The sequence below is a fragment of the Leucoraja erinacea genome, chromosome 1 (genome assembly GCF_028641065.1).
Source record: "Leucoraja erinacea ecotype New England chromosome 1, Leri_hhj_1, whole genome shotgun sequence".
Taxonomy (NCBI): domain Eukaryota; kingdom Metazoa; phylum Chordata; class Chondrichthyes; order Rajiformes; family Rajidae; genus Leucoraja; species Leucoraja erinaceus.
Window position 1 is genome coordinate 9,160,630 of NC_073377.1, and position 18,323 is coordinate 9,178,952.

At 42.7% G+C, this 18,323-nt stretch overlaps 2 protein-coding genes across 2 annotated transcripts in view; one reads left to right on the forward strand and one right to left on the reverse strand.

Annotated features, from left to right (window-relative positions):
* ptcd3 (pentatricopeptide repeat domain 3) overlaps positions 1–18,323 on the reverse strand; it is a 354,967-nt gene that overhangs the window by 246,549 nt on the left and 90,095 nt on the right. The gene's annotated exons all lie outside the window — the stretch shown is intronic.
* The window catches only part of immt (inner membrane protein, mitochondrial (mitofilin)), a 48,181-nt gene that overhangs the window by 2,697 nt on the left and 27,161 nt on the right, over positions 1–18,323 (forward strand). Inside the window, exons 2-6 of the mRNA XM_055649881.1 lie at positions 7,679–7,752; positions 8,986–9,172; positions 11,636–11,762; positions 16,099–16,239; positions 16,972–17,091. Coding sequence (XP_055505856.1) covers positions 7,679–7,752; positions 8,986–9,172; positions 11,636–11,762; positions 16,099–16,239; positions 16,972–17,091 — 649 coding nt within the window. The remainder of the gene's footprint in view (positions 1–7,678; positions 7,753–8,985; positions 9,173–11,635; positions 11,763–16,098; positions 16,240–16,971; positions 17,092–18,323) is intronic.

An 18,323-nucleotide genomic window follows, 5' to 3' on the forward strand; every position in this document is an offset into this window, starting at 1 on the left:
CTTTCAAGAGAGAACTAGATAAGGCTCTTAAAGATAACGGAGTCAAGGGATATGGCAGGGACGGGGTACTGATTGGGGATGATCAGCCATGATCACATTGAATGGCGGTGCTGGCTCAAAGGGCCAAATGGCCTACTCCTGCACTATTGTCTATAGGAATAAGCGAGTTTGGTATTCCGACTACGCATGCCCAGGTCATAGGTCACTCGAGAAAGACATTCTCGACAGCCGGGCTGCTGCGTGTATACAGACCTGCGTTTCATCCCTAGTCAGGATCGAACCGGGTCTCCGGCACAACAAGCTAGTTGCTACTGGAGTTAGCTACACTATTTCTCCCTTCTCCACTGGTCCATGCAGAAATCTCAGCAGTGACAATCTAATGAATTGCGGTCTGGTCCCCCTCAGCCTGGATGTATGGGTTCCGTTCGCACTCAGGCTGCCCTCCCAGGTTATACAGGGTTATTACACAGGGGCGAACCACGCACCCCTCTCCTGCATAACCCCAAGAGGCAGATTTGTGAGCGTAGTCTTACTTCCGTCCCCTCTGGAGTGTCCCATCCCAAAACTGTTAGAGACATCAGCCAAACCATAGGCTTACCAAACTCAACTGTTTGGAACATCATTAAGAAGAAAGAGAGCACGGTAAGCTTAATAATTGCAAAGGGACTGGCAGGCCAAGGTAGACCTCCACAGCTGATGAAAGAAGAATTCTATCTATAATAAAGAAAAATCCCCAAACACCTGTGCGACAGATCAGAAACACTCTTCAGGAGTCTGGTGTGAATTTGGCAATGACCACTGTCCGCAGAAGACGTCATGAACAGAAATACAGAGGCTACACTGCAAGATGCAAACCACTGGTTTCCCTCAAAAATAGATGGCAGGTTACTGTTTCCAAGAAGTACTTAAAAGAGCAACCACAGTTCTGGAAAAAGGTCTTGTGGACAGATGAGATGAAGATTAACTTATATCAGAGTGATGGCAAGAGCAATGTATGGAGGAGAGAAGGAACTGCCCAAGATCCAAAGCATTCCACCTCATCTGTGAAACACGGTGTTGGGGGTGTTATGGCCTGGGCATGTATGGCTGCTGAAGGTACTGTCCCTTATTTTCATTGATGATACAATTGCTGATGGTAGTAGCATAATGAATTCTGAAGTGTATAGACACATTCTATCTGCTCAAGTTCAAACAAATGCCTCAAAATGCATTGGCTGGCAGTTCATTCTACAGCGGGACAGTGATCCCAAACATACTGCTAAAGCAAAAAAGGAGTTTTTCAATACTAAAAAATAGTAATTTCTTGAGTGATCAGGTCAATCAGCCGATCTGTACCCAATTGAGCATGCCTTTTATATGGTGAAGAGAAAACTGAAGGGGACTAGCCCCCGAAACAAGCATAAGCTAAAGATGGCTGCAATACAGGCCTGGTAGAGCATCACCAAAGAAGACACCCAGCAACTGGTGATGTCCATGAATCGCAGAGTTCAAAGTGTCATTGCATGCAAAGGATATGTAACCAAATAACTAACATGGCTAGTTTCATTTACATGACATTGCTGTATCCCAAATGGGGGGGAGGGCACAGTATCTAAAGAATACTGTTGAGAGCTGTTTGATATTGTAAGTAATGGAATAATTTATATAGGAGCAGTGAATATGGCATTTTGGGATTTTAGAATAGTAGAATAGTTTCTTTATTGTCATTGTAACATGAACCATGTTCAACGAAATTTAAAAATGTCAGCCAGTCAGTGCACCATTCAAACATTTCTAAAAACTAATGATACATACAAGGTAAAATATTAAAAGATAAACAACTAAAATAAATATCACGAAAATAGCACGCATAAACACCCAACCCTCCATCCTTCTGTCGATTTCACAGTGTACCACAGTCCCTTAGTATGTCTCGCCCCTGCGTTCCTTGGCGGCTACATTTAGTGCTTTTATAGCAGTGGGGTAAAAACTGTTTTTTAGTCTGTTCGTCCTTGTCCTTGTAGATCTGTACCGTCTGCCTGACGGCAACAGTTCAAACAGGGAGCGTCCGGGGTGGGAAATGTCCTTTATGATACTCTGAGATTTTTTGGTGCAGCGGGAACTCCAAGGTAAGGAGAGGGCAGCCGACAATCCTCTGGGCGTTGTCAATGGCCCTCTGGAGCGCTTTCCTCTGAGCCGCTGTGCAGCTGGTGTACCACACGCATACACAGTATGTTAGTATGCTCTCAATGGAGCACCGATAAAAGGACAGCAGCAGTCTCTGAGTGATGTTATTCTTCCTGAGCACCCTCAGGAAGTGCAGTCTCTGCTGGACCTTTTTCAGCAGCGCAGTGGTGTTCACGCTCCACGTCAGGTCCTCCTCAATATGGATTCCCAGGAAGCGGAAATCCGCCACCCTCTCCACACAGTCCCCTCTGATAGTCAATGGTACCATGTCCGTTTTATTCTTCCTAAAGTCTATTATTAATTCCTTTGTCTTTAAGGTGTTGAGGAGCAGGTTATTTTCTTCACACCACACTGTCAGCTGCTCCACCTCATCCCGGTAGGCGTACTCGTCCCCCCCGGAGATGAGTCCCACCACCGTAGTGTCATCCGCAAATTTGACAATGGTGTTGCTGTGGTGGGCGGGGGTGCAGTCATGTGTGTAGATGGTGTAGAGCAGGGGGCTCAGTACGCTGCCCTGTGGAGAGCCGGTACTGAGGCTGAGGGCCGTGGATGTATGATGACCCACTCTGACTCTCTGGCTGCGACCCGACAGGAAGCTATTTATCCACGTACAGGTGGAGTGTGGAAGTCCCAAGTCCCCCAGTTTGTCCACCAGTTTGTGGGGAAGGATGGTATTAAAAGCAGAGCTGTAGTCCACAAAGAGCATCCGCACGTAGCTCCCCCGCTGCTCCAGGTGAGACAGTGCAGCATGGAGAGCTGTGGCTACAGCGTCCTCTGTAGATCTATTTGCTCTGTACGCAAACTGGTGGGGGTCAAAGCTTCGGGGCAGGAGTGATGTGATGTGACCCCGGACCAGTTTTTCAAAACACTTCATCACCACTGGTGTGAGTGCGACTGGCCGGTAGTCGTTGAGGCTGGAGATGTTGGTTTTTTTGGGCAAGGGGACTATGGTGGAGGACTTCAGACAGGGTGGAACAGTGGACTGTGCCAGAGACTGGTTAAAAATCCTCGTCCAGACTCCAGCCAGCTGGTCTGCGCAGTCCTTCAACACGCGTCCAGAGACGCCGTCAGGTCCAGTAGCCTTCCTTGCATTGATGGCCCGCAGCGTGCGCCTCACCTCATGCTCCTCTATCTTGAGGGTTAGGCTGCTGTGGACCAAGTGCTGTGATGTGGCTGTCTTGGGTGGCTCCACTTCAAAGTGAGCAAAGAAGTGATTCAGCTCCTCTGCCAGCGAGGCGTCACCTTCAACAGCTCCAAGGTTGGTCTTATAGTTGGTGAGATACTGGATCCCCTGCCACACCTGCCTGCTGTTATTACTGTCCAGGTGGTCCTCTATCTTCCTCCTGTAGTTTGATTTGGCCTCTCTGATGCCTCTCTTCAGGTTAGCTCGGGCCGTGCTTTATAAAGCCCTATCGCCAGACCTAAAAGCGGTGTTCCTCTCTTTCAACAGCCGCTGGACCTCCCGGGTCATACAGGGCTTCTGGTTGGGGTAGACCCGGATGCGTTTGTCCACTGTGACCGTGTCTATGCAGTTTTTAATGTAACACAGTACACTGTCTGTGAACACCTCCAGGTCCCGGTGTTCAAACACCTCCCAGTTGGTCCTGTCGAAACAGTCCTGCAGCTGCTGAGAAGCACCATCAGGCCAGGTTGTGATGGTCTTTGTAATAGTAGGAGCGGTTTTCCTGAGGGGGGCATATTCAGGAATTAAGAGCAGTGACATATAGTCAGACTGGCCCAGGTGTGGTAGTGGTCTAGCCCTGTAGCCCAGCTTGATGTTGGAGTAGACCTTGTCCAGTGTGTTAGTTCCTCTTGTAGCACATTTAACATGCTGGTAGAATTTGGGCAGCATTTTCTTCAAGTCCGCGTGATTAAAGTCCCCTGCTATGATGTGAACACCGTCAGGATATATGCTCTGTTGACTGCTAATGCTACCATACAAATGACCGATAGCCGAGTTAGCATTAGCATCCGGTGGTATGTACACAGCAGTTATCATGACAACAGTAAACTCTCTAGGGAGGTAAATGGGCCTGCATTTAACAGTCACATACTCCAGGTTCGGGGAGCAGTGACTGTCCACAATCACTGTGTTTGTACACCAGGTGTTGTTCACGTACACACAGAGCCCTCCACCTCTGCTCTTACCAGAGTCTCTTGTCCTATCATGACGCTGTGCTGTGTAGCCTGCTAGCTCGATAGCAGAGTCCGGGATGAGAGAATGAAGCCAGGTCTCCGTGATCAACAGGATACTGCTGTCCTTCACGACGTTGTTAGCTGCAGTCTGTAGCCTCAGTTCATCCATCTTGTTAGCGAGGGATCTGGCGTTCGTTAGGAACAGGCTGGGAAGCGGTGGTTTCAGTGGCTGCCTCCGTAGCCTCGCTAGCGCGCCGGCCCTGCAGCCTCGCTTTTGCCTTCTATCTCTGCGCCGTCTTCGCCTCCTCCCCGCGGGGATGGTGATCCACGGAGAGTCGGGGCTCCTTGCTATGTCCGCCGGGATCTCATATGAGCGGACAAACTCGGCGGTAACCTCCCGTTCGCGACCGGCTCCGATCCTAAGAAGATCCTGCCGGCCGTAGGCGTTGTTCGCCCGACAGTAAGTACACAGAGCACAAAACAACACGTACACATACACAAAAAACACGAAGCACTGACCGGGAGGACATCGAGCCGCTGCAACTGTGTGCGCCGCCATTTGTCGAAAGGCTAGAAATATGATTTTGTTCATTTGGTGAATAAAATAGAAAGGCAGAGTTGTTTTATACCCGTGAAATTTTCAGAAGGCCTTTTACAAGGTAAGGTTATTAGACAGAATTAAAGTACACAAGTTAGGGGGTAATACACTGGCATGGATTGATATTGGTTAATGGACAGAAAAAAGTAAGGGTTGATGGGTTTATTTTAGAGATACAGCATGTAAACAAGCCCTCCAGCCCACCTTGTCAGCGCCGACCAGCAATCCCCGCACATTAACACTATCCTACACCCACTAGGGACAATTTTTACATTTACCAAGCCAATTAACCTACATACCTGTACGTCTTTGGAGTGTGGGAGGAAACCGAAGATCTCGTAGAAAACCCACGGAGGTCACGGGTAGAACATACAAACCCCGTACAGACAACCCGTAGTCGGGATCGAACCCGGGTCTCCGGCGCTGCACTTGCTGTAAAGCAGCAACTATTACTGCTGTGCCACCGTGACTAATGATGTATTGTAGTGATCAGTGCTGGAGCCCCAACTTATCACAATGCCTATGAATGATATGGATGGTGGGGGGGGGTCGTGTAATATAACAACATTTTCTGATGATGCAAATTGAATGGTACTAGAGTGCTCGTGCACTTAGTGAAGAGGATGCGAGGTGGTGGGGTTTGCTTCTCGGTGATTTAAGAAGATGGGTATGGTCGAAAGCATGTAATGTAGAAATATGATTTTGTTCATTTGGTGAATAAAATAGAAAGGCAGAGTTGTTTTATACCCGTGAAATTGAAAGGTTGATATCCAGAGGGATCTAGGTATCCTTGAATATCAATCACTGAAAGTTCATTGCTGTACCTGTATGGTACAGGAAAGCGTGTTGCATTGGCGAAAAATACACAAAATACTGGAATAACTCAATGGGTCAGGTAGCATCTCTGGAGAACAAAGATATTTTGAGTTCGGGTCCCCTCTTCAGACTCAGTTCAGTTCTGTTTAGTTTATTTTATGTACCGAGGTGCTGTGTACCGACTGAGGTACAGTGAAGCTTTTGGTGCTTGCTAACCAGTCAGTGGAAAGACAATACCTGATTACAATCGAGCCATTTACAATGTATCGATACATGATTAGGGATAAATACATGACTCACTGTCTAAAGCATTATATGTTCTCCAGAGATGCTGCCTGACCTGGTGAGTTACTCCAGCACTTTTTTTTTGGAAACCATCTGCAGTTTTGTTGCATCTACATGTTATGCATTAACCTTTACTTCAAGAAATTTGTGTATAAGAGTATAGGGGGTTGCACGGAAGGTCACTGGGTCATAGGGCTCGATGCACGGAGCCGCTAAATCCAACTCAAAGACATCCGTCACTTCCGGTATATGTTATTAATGCTAGAAACGCGTACTTTCCAACCTGTTAAAAACCGCCAAAATGTTGAATTTATGTGCTGAAAAAAATTGTTGGAGTTGGGGTAAGTGTGAGAGACATGTATCCAACTTTAGAATTCCAAAAATGAAGCGAAATGAAGGTATAGAGAAGCGAGAAGGGACTACAGCAGCTAAAGTGCTTGGTAAACATTGAAAATATTGGGAATTATCGCGTTTGCTCACTGCATTTCATCAAGTAAGGCATTATTTGTGTTTTTTCTTGATTCCTTTGGTATCTAAAAATTCTCAGAAGTGATAAATCTGGCTGTAAATTTTTCTTCAGATGCATTTTCATTTTGTATGTAAAAACCCACGAGAACCATGGGCGATTTAAAAAAATTACAGCCAGATTTATCACTTCTGAAACTATCACTCTGATGTTCTCTAAAAGCGCTTTATAAATAAAGTTATTATTATTATTATTATTATTATTATTATTATTATCTGAAAACATTAAGCAGTTTGGGTCAATTCTTGCTTGTGTTTAGGGAAATAATACGCAAGAGCATAGAAAACAGGGTCAGGATTGGGCCACCTAACGCCTCAAGCATGCCCTGCAACTCAATGATAGATCATGGCTGATCCATCACACCAGCCTTTTGCATTTTGCTACATTGTCTCCACAGTTGCTACACAACCTGCCAAGTTACTCCAGCACTTTGTTTTTCGATCAAGATTCCAGTGTGTAACGATTAAAGAGCAGTTCCTTGTGTCCCTGGTATTTTCTGCCTCATTAAGATCACCCATCACTTCTCTAAACTCCAGAGAATACAGATTCTTCTTTATTGGCCGGTTGTAATTGGACAATCCTCTGAGACTTGGAATTAACATAACAAATATTTTTTGGCCTCCATCCAGTGCTAGCATATCCTTCCTTAAATAAGGCGACTAAAAACTATGCTCAGTTCTCTAATCGCCTCATCAACATCCTGTATATTTGTAACAATATTTACCTATTTCCAACTTCCAAACAGCTACAATAAAGGCCAAAATTGTCTTTTCTTTCCTAATTATATGCAATATTGAACACCTTGTAATTTAAACTTCATTTGCTAATACTTCGGCCACTTAACCAGCTTTTCTCTAACCTGATATCTTTTTAATTGTGCATGTATATATTTTGTTGGAAAGGTTGACTTGTAAACAAATGTGTAACGATTAAAGAGCTAGCTACAGATAGCTGATGAACTGCATTTTATGTTTGTGTCATACCTTCTGCTATTTATGACATTGCATTTTGGAAATAGTAAATAATTGGGCAAATTCTAATAAGTAGTATAATAAATCTGTCTCTTGCTTCCAGTCTGTAATATATTAATTTTAATTATTATGTTTAAATCAGAAAAGAACGTTTAAATAAATGTTCTCTTCCCTCCACAGAAGTGCCTTTGTGGTAAATCACAGCTCCGTCCTTTGCAGCAGTACCGTGGATATAAAACTGGGAGTAATGCTGGGTGTGTATCTTCTATTAAATTTGTAAAAGTTATTATTTGTTGTCTTTATTAAACAAAAAAAGTCTTATTTCCTTTGTGTGGTACATCATTTAAATATACTTTCTTTTTCTAAATAAAATCTAAGCAAAATATTCCCAAGATGAATGTGTGTATTCCTTGTTGCAATGCATCGGCCAAAATTAGATAAGATCTGATCCTGGCCTAAATAACCATATAACCATATAACAATTACAGCACGGAAACAGGCCATCTCGACCCTTCTAGTCCGTGCCGAACACATAATCTCCCCTAGTCCCATATACCTGCGCTCAGACCATAACCCTCCATTCCCTTCCCATCCATATAACTATCCAATTTATTTTTAAATGATAAAAACGAACCTGCCTCCACCACCTTCACTGGAAGCTCATTCCACACCGCTACCACTCTCTGAGTAAAGAAGTTCCCCCTCATGTTACCCCTAAACTTCAGTCCCTTAATTCTCAAGTCATGTCCCCTTGTTTGAATCTTCCCTACTCCCAGTGGGAAAAGCTTTTCCACGTCAACTCTGTCTATCCCTCTCATCATTTTAAAAACCTCTATCAAGTCCCCCCTTAACCTTCTGCGCTCCAAAGAATAAAGCCCTAACTTGTTCAACCTTTCTCTGTAACTTAGTTGCTGAAACCCAGGCAACATTCTAGTAAATCTCCTCTGTACTCTCTCTATTTTGTTGACATCGTAAAATAGTAAAGATGCAGCTATGAAATAATCTCACTGGTATTGAATTTCATCCATTTATCTAGTTCCTCCATCCCCATTTCAGGGAAAAACCCTCTGTTTATTCTTTGCCTTCCTTTTGGGCGTTGCAGGCATTTTCCATGAACTATGGTTGATGCATTTGTGCTGGATTCTTTTGATGAGATTGAACTTGTCAGAGTAAATATTGGCACTACAAGGTTAACTAATAAAGATTCTGCATCACTCTTGTCTTTATTTTATAAAATGCAAAATTAGCTTAAATTTAAAAAAATCAGTTTTTATGTTGAAAGTAACTTATTTGAGCAATCTTAAGCTTGTAAATGGTGTGAGAAAGATTTTTCCTGGCCCTGATGTTTAGTGTATATTGGTGCTTGCTTTCAGCAACGCATAATAGGACAGAAAATTACTATTTTCAATGAATGACTATTGTGATGTATAGAAAGCTATATCATTTGTAATCAACAGTGTGCTTTTTTTTTGTCTTCAAATACGTAGCGCTACAGTGGGCAAAATTGTAGGAGGAAGTATCCTGTTTATTGGAGGTGGCCTTGGTGGCACTTTATTATATGCAAAGTGGGATCCCAAATTTCGTAAGAATGTAGAGAAAACCGTCCCATACTCTGAAAAAGTGTTTGAATTAACCCTTGGGCCTGCATCGTTTGTCATGCCTCCAAAGAAACAGGTATGGATACATTAGCCATTGGAAATAATCTACACTGTCAATCTGTTGTCATATTCATTTCGAAAACTGTTTACATAAAGAATTCCCTTTATTATTTTCTCTGCTTAAACCAAAACTTGAATTAATTCTGCTTTCCAGATATACCAATCCAAATATAAAAATCGATATCTGTATCAGAAATATGTACCGTGTAACAGACATGAAAAGCTTAGAAGCCATGTGGCATGGTAGGCTATGTACAAATTTTAGTTCCATTGTCTCAGAAAAAAAATGCTGGAGATACATAGCAGGTCAGGCAACATCTGTGGAAATACAAACAGTGAGGACCCTCCATCAGAACTTCAAAATAGATTTTCATTTAATTTTATTGCCCCATTTTGAGTTTCTCAAATTGCTGCCACAGGCAAATATTAATGTAGGACAAAGGACATTTATTGTCACATACACCATTTTTGGTGTAGTGAAATTTGAGTTGCCATTTGCAGCACACCAATAAAAATAAAACACAACATTAAAGAACTTGACATTAAACATAAAAACATCCCCCCACAATGTTTTTCACTATGAGGGAAGGCAGCAAAGTCCAGTCCTCTTCCTCTTGTTCACCTGTGGTCGGAGCTTATTTGAGGCCTCCGCAGTTGCCGTGACGACGGCCCGATGTTTCAGGCCCTCTCGCCGGATGATGGAGCTCCGGCGTCGGAGGAACACTCTCATTCTCAGCAGCCTGGAGTGTCTGGAACGGCCGCTTGCTGCCAGAGGCCGCGGCTCCCGAAGTCCACAGGCCGCGCTGTATAGGAAAGATGCTGGTTTAAATCGAAGGTAGACACAAAATGCTGGAGTAACTAGTAAAAATGCTGGGTCAGGCAGCATCTCTTGACAGAAGGAATGGGTGACGTTTTGCGTCGAGACCCTTCTTCAGACTAATGGTCTCGACCCGCAACTACACCCATTCCTTCTTTCCAGAGATGTTGGCTGACCACTGAGTTACTCCAGCATTTTGTGTCTAGGCAGATATTAATGTTCCCTTTGGAATAGATGAGATGATGGTACCAGTGTCTGGATTTTACAAGTACACAGTCTCACCATATTCAAAAAATAAACTAAAAATTTACAAAAGGAAGAGTACGGCTAAGCTAACGCAAGTTTATGACCCACAGTAGCAGAATTTTGTAGGCTAAAGAAGGCTCATGAATTGTAGTTTGCATGTCTATGGTTGGAGATGGTGTGAAATAAAAACTGAATACTGGAAAACCTCAGGCAGTATTTGTGGAGAGAAACACAGTTATTCAAATCCTTGTAGTCTTGTTATTGCCTTTCCTCAATTGGTTGTATTAAAATTGTTTCAATTCTTGTATATGTAGAAACAAGGAACTGCATGTGCTGATCTACACAACAGGACACAAAGTGCAGGAGTAACTCAGTGGGTCAGACAGCATTTCTAGAGGACATGGATAGGTGACGTTTCAAGTCGGGACCCTTTTTCAGAAGTCTGAGAAGGGTTCCGATCTGAAGCGTCGCATCAATTTTTCCTTGCGATGCTCCCTGATCCACTTAGTTACTCCAACACTCTTGGATAAGTAAACCTGGTCACATCTGCTGAGAATCTTTTGAAATAGGTTTGAGTGCTGGAAAGCATTAGAGTAGTTGTGGAGTGCTGGAAAGCATTAGAGTAGACTTTGTTTGACTCTCCAATTGTATTCCAAACATTTATTCAAGATTACTTGTGTTTTCCGGTCAGACACTAATGTAAAGTAATACAGCAAACTGATTCTAAAAAATGTTTTTTATTGTATTGGCTAACATTTGTAAAATTAGTTATTCTGAAGTAGAATTTGGGTGGGTGGTGCAATGTCATATGAAACCTTAGAAACATGTTGTAAAAAAAAATCAAAATCTTTTTTATTTAGTTTTCAGGACATAAAGTGCAAAGTTGTCCATTTGTTACAGACAGAGTGTACGAAAAGAATACATAAAAAGCAACTTATGCCAACATATAACAAGACAATAACAATAAAAGCAAAATGAGATACCAAAAAGAATCCCTCCCCAGTCACTGCCAGTGAGCCTATGCAAATATCATCCACGATAAGTGAATGGGTAGACTGTTAAACTGTACTTAATGATCAAGCATTTACAAAGCCCGGAATGCATTTAAAAAAGGTCCCCACGCTTTCTGAAACCTTCCATTTGAACGTTGAAGTGAGTACCTGATTTTCTCGAGCTTTAGGCAGGACATAATATCTGTCAGCCATTGTGTATGAGTGGGCGGAGTAGGTTCCGTCCACCTGAGCAGGATTGTTCGCCGAGCCAGAACCATGTTTTGATTATGTGAGAGAAATTTAAATCAAAGCATTTATTTTCACAACTTGCCTGTTGTGCTCAAGCATTTTCAGCTCTATGGATTATTTTGAAATGTGTAATACGGCAACGTGGTTAATTCTACATTTAATTTTCTGTTTAAAGGAAATTGAGGGACCATTGAAAATATCAACGACCGCTGAAGTGTTGAAAGATTCCAAACAGCCGAAAACCAGGCGTAATAAAGATAAAGAAGCTTTACCGATTGAAGGAGGAACTAATACTGAATCATGTAATTTAAGATTTTATTGCGTGTTATTTCGTACTGTTGGACAATATTCTACAGTATCTCAAAAGAATTGTTGGGTGAATGCCCAATTAGAAATAGATCATCTCCAAACTAATTGGGTAATCCATAAATGGGTGTAGAGAAAAGAGCAACATGTGTTGAACTAGAATTGGTCAGGTTGTCCATTGGTTTAAAAAAAAGTTTACTGAGTATATTTTTATGCTTAAAACTTCATTTTTTATTCTCTCAAATATTCCTAATTGTTCCTAATACGACATGACAGCTGTGGCACAGAGGTAGATGGCACAGGTTGCAGAGCTGTTGCCTCACAGCTTTGGTGACGGGATCAAACTTGACTTCCAGTTCTGATAGTGTGAAGTTTGCAGCTTTCAGCTGTATTTTAACTATAAATATCTCTATTTTATTATCGCAACGTTTAAGAAACATTTAGACAGGTACAGATAGACAGATAGGATAAGTTTAGAGGGATGTGGGCCAAACTCAGGCAGGTGGGGCTATTGTAGATGGGACATGTTGGTCGGTGTGGGCAAGTTGGGCCGAAGGGCCATTTTAATCTATAACTGTGAATATCCTCCTGGTGCTCCAGTTTCCTCCTTTCTCCCATGATGAAAAATGTATAGGTTATTTGACCACTGTAAATTGTCCCCAGTTGAAGATAGAATTTGGTGATGAGGGGATGGAGAAGATGAGAATACAATGGGATTTGTGACGGAGTCATATATAAATATTGATGGTCGATATAAACTTGGTGGGCTGAACCGTATTTCTCTCTCGTCAATGCCAGTGTTTATGATCAACACAGAACTGGGTTCACCTTACTTTATGTAACTCCATAATAAAGGACACAAAATAATGGAGTAACTCAACAGGTCAGCAGCATCCTGGAGAACATGGATGGATGATGTTTCAGGTCAGGACCCTTCTTCAAACCACCATCTGTAGTTACCTGTTTCTACCTTATGTATCTCCATAATGGTTTCCTTCTGGTCCTGTATCAGTTAGTTGATTCAGCTGTGATAGTGGTTGATGATGAAGAACAGTGGCTGCACAATAAACCCTCGTTATTATGGACCTCTTTATAACTGATTTCGGCTATAGTGATTGCATCTACCAACCTTCACAGCTATGCTGGGCTGCCAACGCCACTCCCAACCCGCATCACCTTCCAGTCCAGGCTGCCGACGCCATTCCCGGCCCGTGTCGCCGATGCCACCCCGGCTCGCGCCACCTCCATGTCTGCTTCCGGGCCAGACCTACTGCCGCCATCACTGGCCCACCCAGCTTCCTCCACTGCCTCCAGCCTGCCACTGCCGCCATCACTGGCCCTTACCTGCAATTTGGCCGCGCGCCAACAGGGACCAATGACTCCACCAATCCTTGCCTCAACTCACCAGGATTCCAGGCCCAGTTTCAAACTGAGAGTCTGAAGAAGGATCTTGACTCGAAACATCACCTATCCATGTTCTCCAGGAAAGCTGTCTGACCTGCTGAGTTACTCCAGCACTTTGTGTGCTTTTGTGTATCAACCAGCATCTGCAGTTCTTTGCTTCTACTACTTATGCAATGATATTCTATTACACGATAATCATTACTTGGTTACAGCAGACAGTCGGCAATAATGGATACTATTTCCCCCCTCTATGATCTGTTATAATAAGGGTTAACTGTATTAAACAGATTTTTTTTTTTTTACGCCAATAGTAGAAACATAGACATAGAAACATAGAAATTAGGTGCAGGAGTAGGCCATTCGGCCCTTCGAGCCTGCACCGCCATTCAATATGATCATGGCTGATCATCCAACTCAGTATCCTGAACCTGCCTTCTCTCCATACCCCCTAATCCCCTTAGCCACAAGGACCACATCTAACTCCCTCTTAAATATAGCCAATGAACTGGCCTCAACTACCCTCTGTGGCAGAGAGTTCCAGAGATTCACCACTCTCTGTGTGAAAAAAGTTCTTCTCATCTCGGTTTTAAAGGATTTCCCCTTTATCCTTAAGCTGTGACCCCTGGTCCTGGACTTCCCCAACATCGGGAACAATCTTCCTGCATCTAGCCTGTCCAACCCCTTAAGAATTTTGTAAGTTTCTATAAGATCCCCTCTCAATCTTCTAAATTCTAGAGAGTATAAACCAAGTCTATCCAGTCTTTCTTCATAGTCAATCTAAAACATCTGTATTTCTTAAATGCTGGAACCTGTTATGTCTTGTCTTCCAGCATTTGTTAATTCCTGAATGAGTAATTGTGCATCTCTACTTTTCCTTCTACTAGCCCATCGAACATGCTTTCATCCTTTTCTAAGCAAGCGCATCAATCTCAGTGCCAGTTGTCAAGATACCAGAACATTTAACTTTCTTTATTTTCTGCCCAGTTTCAGCGGAACTGAGCTGAGGGTATTTTATGTTTTTCTGCACTGCAATCTGTCATAAGCTGAGAGAATGGAGTGGCTGGGCTTGTACACTCTGGAGTTTAGAAGGATGAGAGGGGATCTTATAGAAGCATATAAGATTATTAAGGGTTTGGACACGCCAGAGGCAGGAAACATGTTCCCGTATTGGGGGAGTCCAGAACCAGGGGCCACAGTTTAAGAATAAGGAGTAAGCCATTTGGAATGGGGATGAGGAAACACTTTTTTACAGTTGTGAGTCTGTGGAATTCTCTGCCTCAGAGGGCGGTGGAGGCTGGTTCTCTGGGTGCTTTCAAGAGAGAGCTAGATAGGGCTCTTAAAGATAGCGGAGGCAGGGGATATGGGGAGAAGGCAGAAACAGGGTACTGATTGGGGATGATCAGCCATGATCACATTGAATGGCGGTGCTGGCTCGAAGGGCTCAATGGCCTACTCCTGCACCTATTGTCTATTGTAATTTTAAGTCTTAAATTTATAGAGACATGGAACTGTAGATGCTGGAAATGATGAAAACACAGTGTTTGATAAACTTGGCAGGTCAGACAGCATCTCTGGAGGACACGGATTTACTAAGAGGGTGGTGGGTTTATGAAATGAGCTGCCAGAGGAGGTAGTTGTGGCAGATAGAATAACATTTAAAAGACCCTTGGACGGGTACATGGAAAGGATTGGAAGGACATGTGCCATATGCGGGCAAATGGGACTATCTCGATGAGTCATTGGATGAGTTGGGCGGAAGGGTCTTTTGCTGTATGAATCTATGAATAGTCGACGTTTCGGGTCGGGGAATTTATAACCGTTTTGGGTCCAAATCAGATGTTTTGTAGTTTAGGTTAGTGTGGGAATTTTAAAGTGAAATTGACGATGCTCCAATGCTTGGAGAAGAGGCAGATGAAAATTTAATTATTTGAGTGAAAATAAAAAAAGTACTCGTATGAAATAATGCAGGAACAATATTTCAAATAGCTTTTTAATCAAAAAGCGAAGTTGATGTGCAATGTATGTGGAAAGGTCATGTGGGCAAAGAAAGGCACTTAGATTGAGTGCCAAGTGGAAGAGTGCATTGAGATAACATTCCAATAGCTATGAGCAATTTGATTTATGCCTGGAAAGTACATGATTATAATTGGATTTGGCACAGAAATTGGCATCACATCAACACTGATCTCCGTCCACTCTACATTGTGTAACTCCTCCTGTTTCTGTATCAGCTGATTCAGCTGCGATGGTAGTTGGTAATTAAAAAGAGTGGGCATAAGGTAAGAGGGGAAAGATGTAATCGGAACCTGTGGTCAACTGACAGAGGAAGTAGTTGAGACGGGTACAATGACTTAACATTTTCATAAATTCAAAGATTATAGGAGCAGGATTAGGCCATTTGACCCAACGCCTACTCCGCCATTCAATCATCGATGTTCTATCTTTCCCTCTCAACCCCATTCTCCTGTTTTCTCCCCATAATCCCATACAACCTTACTAATCAAGAATCTGTCAATCAATGCCTTAAATATACCAAATGATTTAGCCTCCAAAGCAGGCTATAGCAATGGATTCCACAGATTCTCCAACATCTAAGACTAAAGAAATTCCTCCTCGTCTCCTTTCTAAAGGTACGTCCTTTTATTCTGAGTCTATTGGTTCTGGTCCTAGACTTTCCTACTACTGGAAACACAAATAGATATTTGGGCAGGTACATACAGTAAGAAAGGTTTAGAGGAATATGGATTAAATATGGGCTAGTGAGACTAGCTTCGATGGGGCACCTTGGTCGGCACGGACAAGTTTCTATGACATTCGTAAATCAGTGAATGTAGGAGTATGAAGTGAGATCTTGACTGTATATCTCTTAAAGCATGACTTTTAAAGAATATAATTCTCTTGTTCACCACAAACCCAAACTGTTTTCAGATGCGTCGACAGATGCCGCTGCAATTATTTCTGCTGTTGGTGATGCCCCTTCCATACCTGCTCCCGTGGTCCAAGTTGAACTCGATGTTTACGAGGAGAGTTCAGAAATTACGAGTGAGCATAAAATGAAACACACAAATGGTAGGTAAAGTGGATTTTATTGAAAAAGTAAAGTTACCCGTGGGGGTTTACCAGAGATAACGTTTTGCTCAATTAGAGAGCATTACTACCATATTATATTGCACGTTTCATTAGATCACTGGGGTGTTACATTTTTCATTCAAAACTAAACCAATAGCCAGTAACCTAATGTACTGTGCATTGAGTATTCTGAGTTCAATTCCTCAGAAGGTATGTATATATGTATTGCCATTTCTGTTCAGTGCTAAGATATCTGGCGCATTCTCAATTCTCATCAGAGCATAACTGATGGTGTGCCTTTATCCTCCTTAACTATGAAGCTTGAATAATTCTCTCCTGACCTCTTGCTGTCTCAGCAGGTGGTTGCTGAGACTGACCTTCAGTGAATAATACTGAACATATAATTTTCAAAGCAGCTATATTTACTGATCTTTTTTTCTGTGAAAAATACATTAGTGCTAAAAACTTTAGTTGGAGATGATTTTGATAAAACATAATTGAGTATTTTGGATTCAAGAAAAATGTTACAGCATAGCTGATGAAATGAAAAATTGATTGTAAAATGTAGGGAATCAAGAGTCGAGAGTTAAAAAAAAAACCGACAACACAAAAAATCTGTAGCTGGAGAGAAATCTCTTTTGGATGGTATTTTGAGCAATTTGGTTCAGCTAATTTATGTTGGTTTATTTTGTGGGCTTCCGGTCATTAAAAATAAATATTCCTTCTGCAAAGATAAAAGCTGTGATTGTAAAAATGACGGCCCGAAGGGGCAACGCATAGAAGAACGTTCGCCTGATGAGGTGGCAAAACATCTAATTCAGAAAGATTTGGAGGAGCATGCTAAAGTTGAAGGTAAATAAAAACATTTTCAAATTTATTTTTTCAAGCTAATTTATTTTGTGTTGACTATCATCCTTAGTGTGACGGTATTCTGCCGGTATTGTTTTTTTTTGTGGCAAAGTATTGCTTTTAATCTTCACCCAACCATGGCAGTACTTGCCACACTAGGGTTCTATGATCTCTTACTCTTTCATGTACAGTGCATTCAGAAAGTATTCTGACCCCTACACTTTTCCACATTTTGTTACGTTACAGCTTTATTCTAAAATTGATTTAATTATTTTTTTATCATCAATTTACACACAATACCCCATAATAAAAAAAACAAAAACAGGTGTTTAGAAATTTTTGTAAAGTAATTAAAAAGAAATAATTGAAATATCACATTTACATAAGCATTCAGACCCTTTACTCAGTACTTTGTTGAGGCACCTTTGGAAGCGATTACCACCTCAAGTCTTCTTGGGTATGACGCCACAAGCTTGGCACATCTGTAATTGTGTAGTTTCTCCCATTCTTCTCTGCAGATCCTCTCAAGCTTTGTCAGGTTGGATGGGGAGCGTTGATGCACAGCTATTTTCAGGTCCCTCCAGAAATGTTCGATTGGGTTCAAGTCCGGGCTCTGGCTGGGCAACTCAAGGACATTCACAGACTTGTCACGAAGCCACTCCTGCGTTGTCTTGGCTGTGTGCTTAGGGTCGTTGTCCTGTTGGAAGGTGAACCTCCGCCCCAGTCAGGTCTAGAACCCTCTGGGGCAGGTTTTCACCAAGGATCTCTCTGTACTTTGCTCCGTCCATCTTTCGCGCGATCCTGACTAGTCTCCCAGTTCCTGCCACTAAAAAACATCCCCACAGCACGATGCTGCCACCACCATGCTTCACTGTAGGTATCGTATTGGCCAGCTGATAAGTGGTGCCTGGTTTCCTCCAAACCAGAGCACCAGAGAAAACAACCCTTTTGGCATACTCCAAACGGGCTGTCATGTGCCTTTTACTGAGGAGTGGCTTCCATCTGGCCACTCTACCATAAAGACTGATTGATAGAGTGCCGCAGATGTAGTTGTCCTTCCGGAAGGTTCTCCCATCTCCACAGAGGAACTCTGGAGCTCTGTCAGAGTGACCATCGGGTTCTTGGTCACCTCCCTGACCTAGGCCCTTCTCCCCCAATTGCTCAGTTCGGCCGGGCGGCCACCTCTATGAAGAGTCCTGGTGGTTCCAAAGTTCTTCCATTTAAGAAGGACGGAG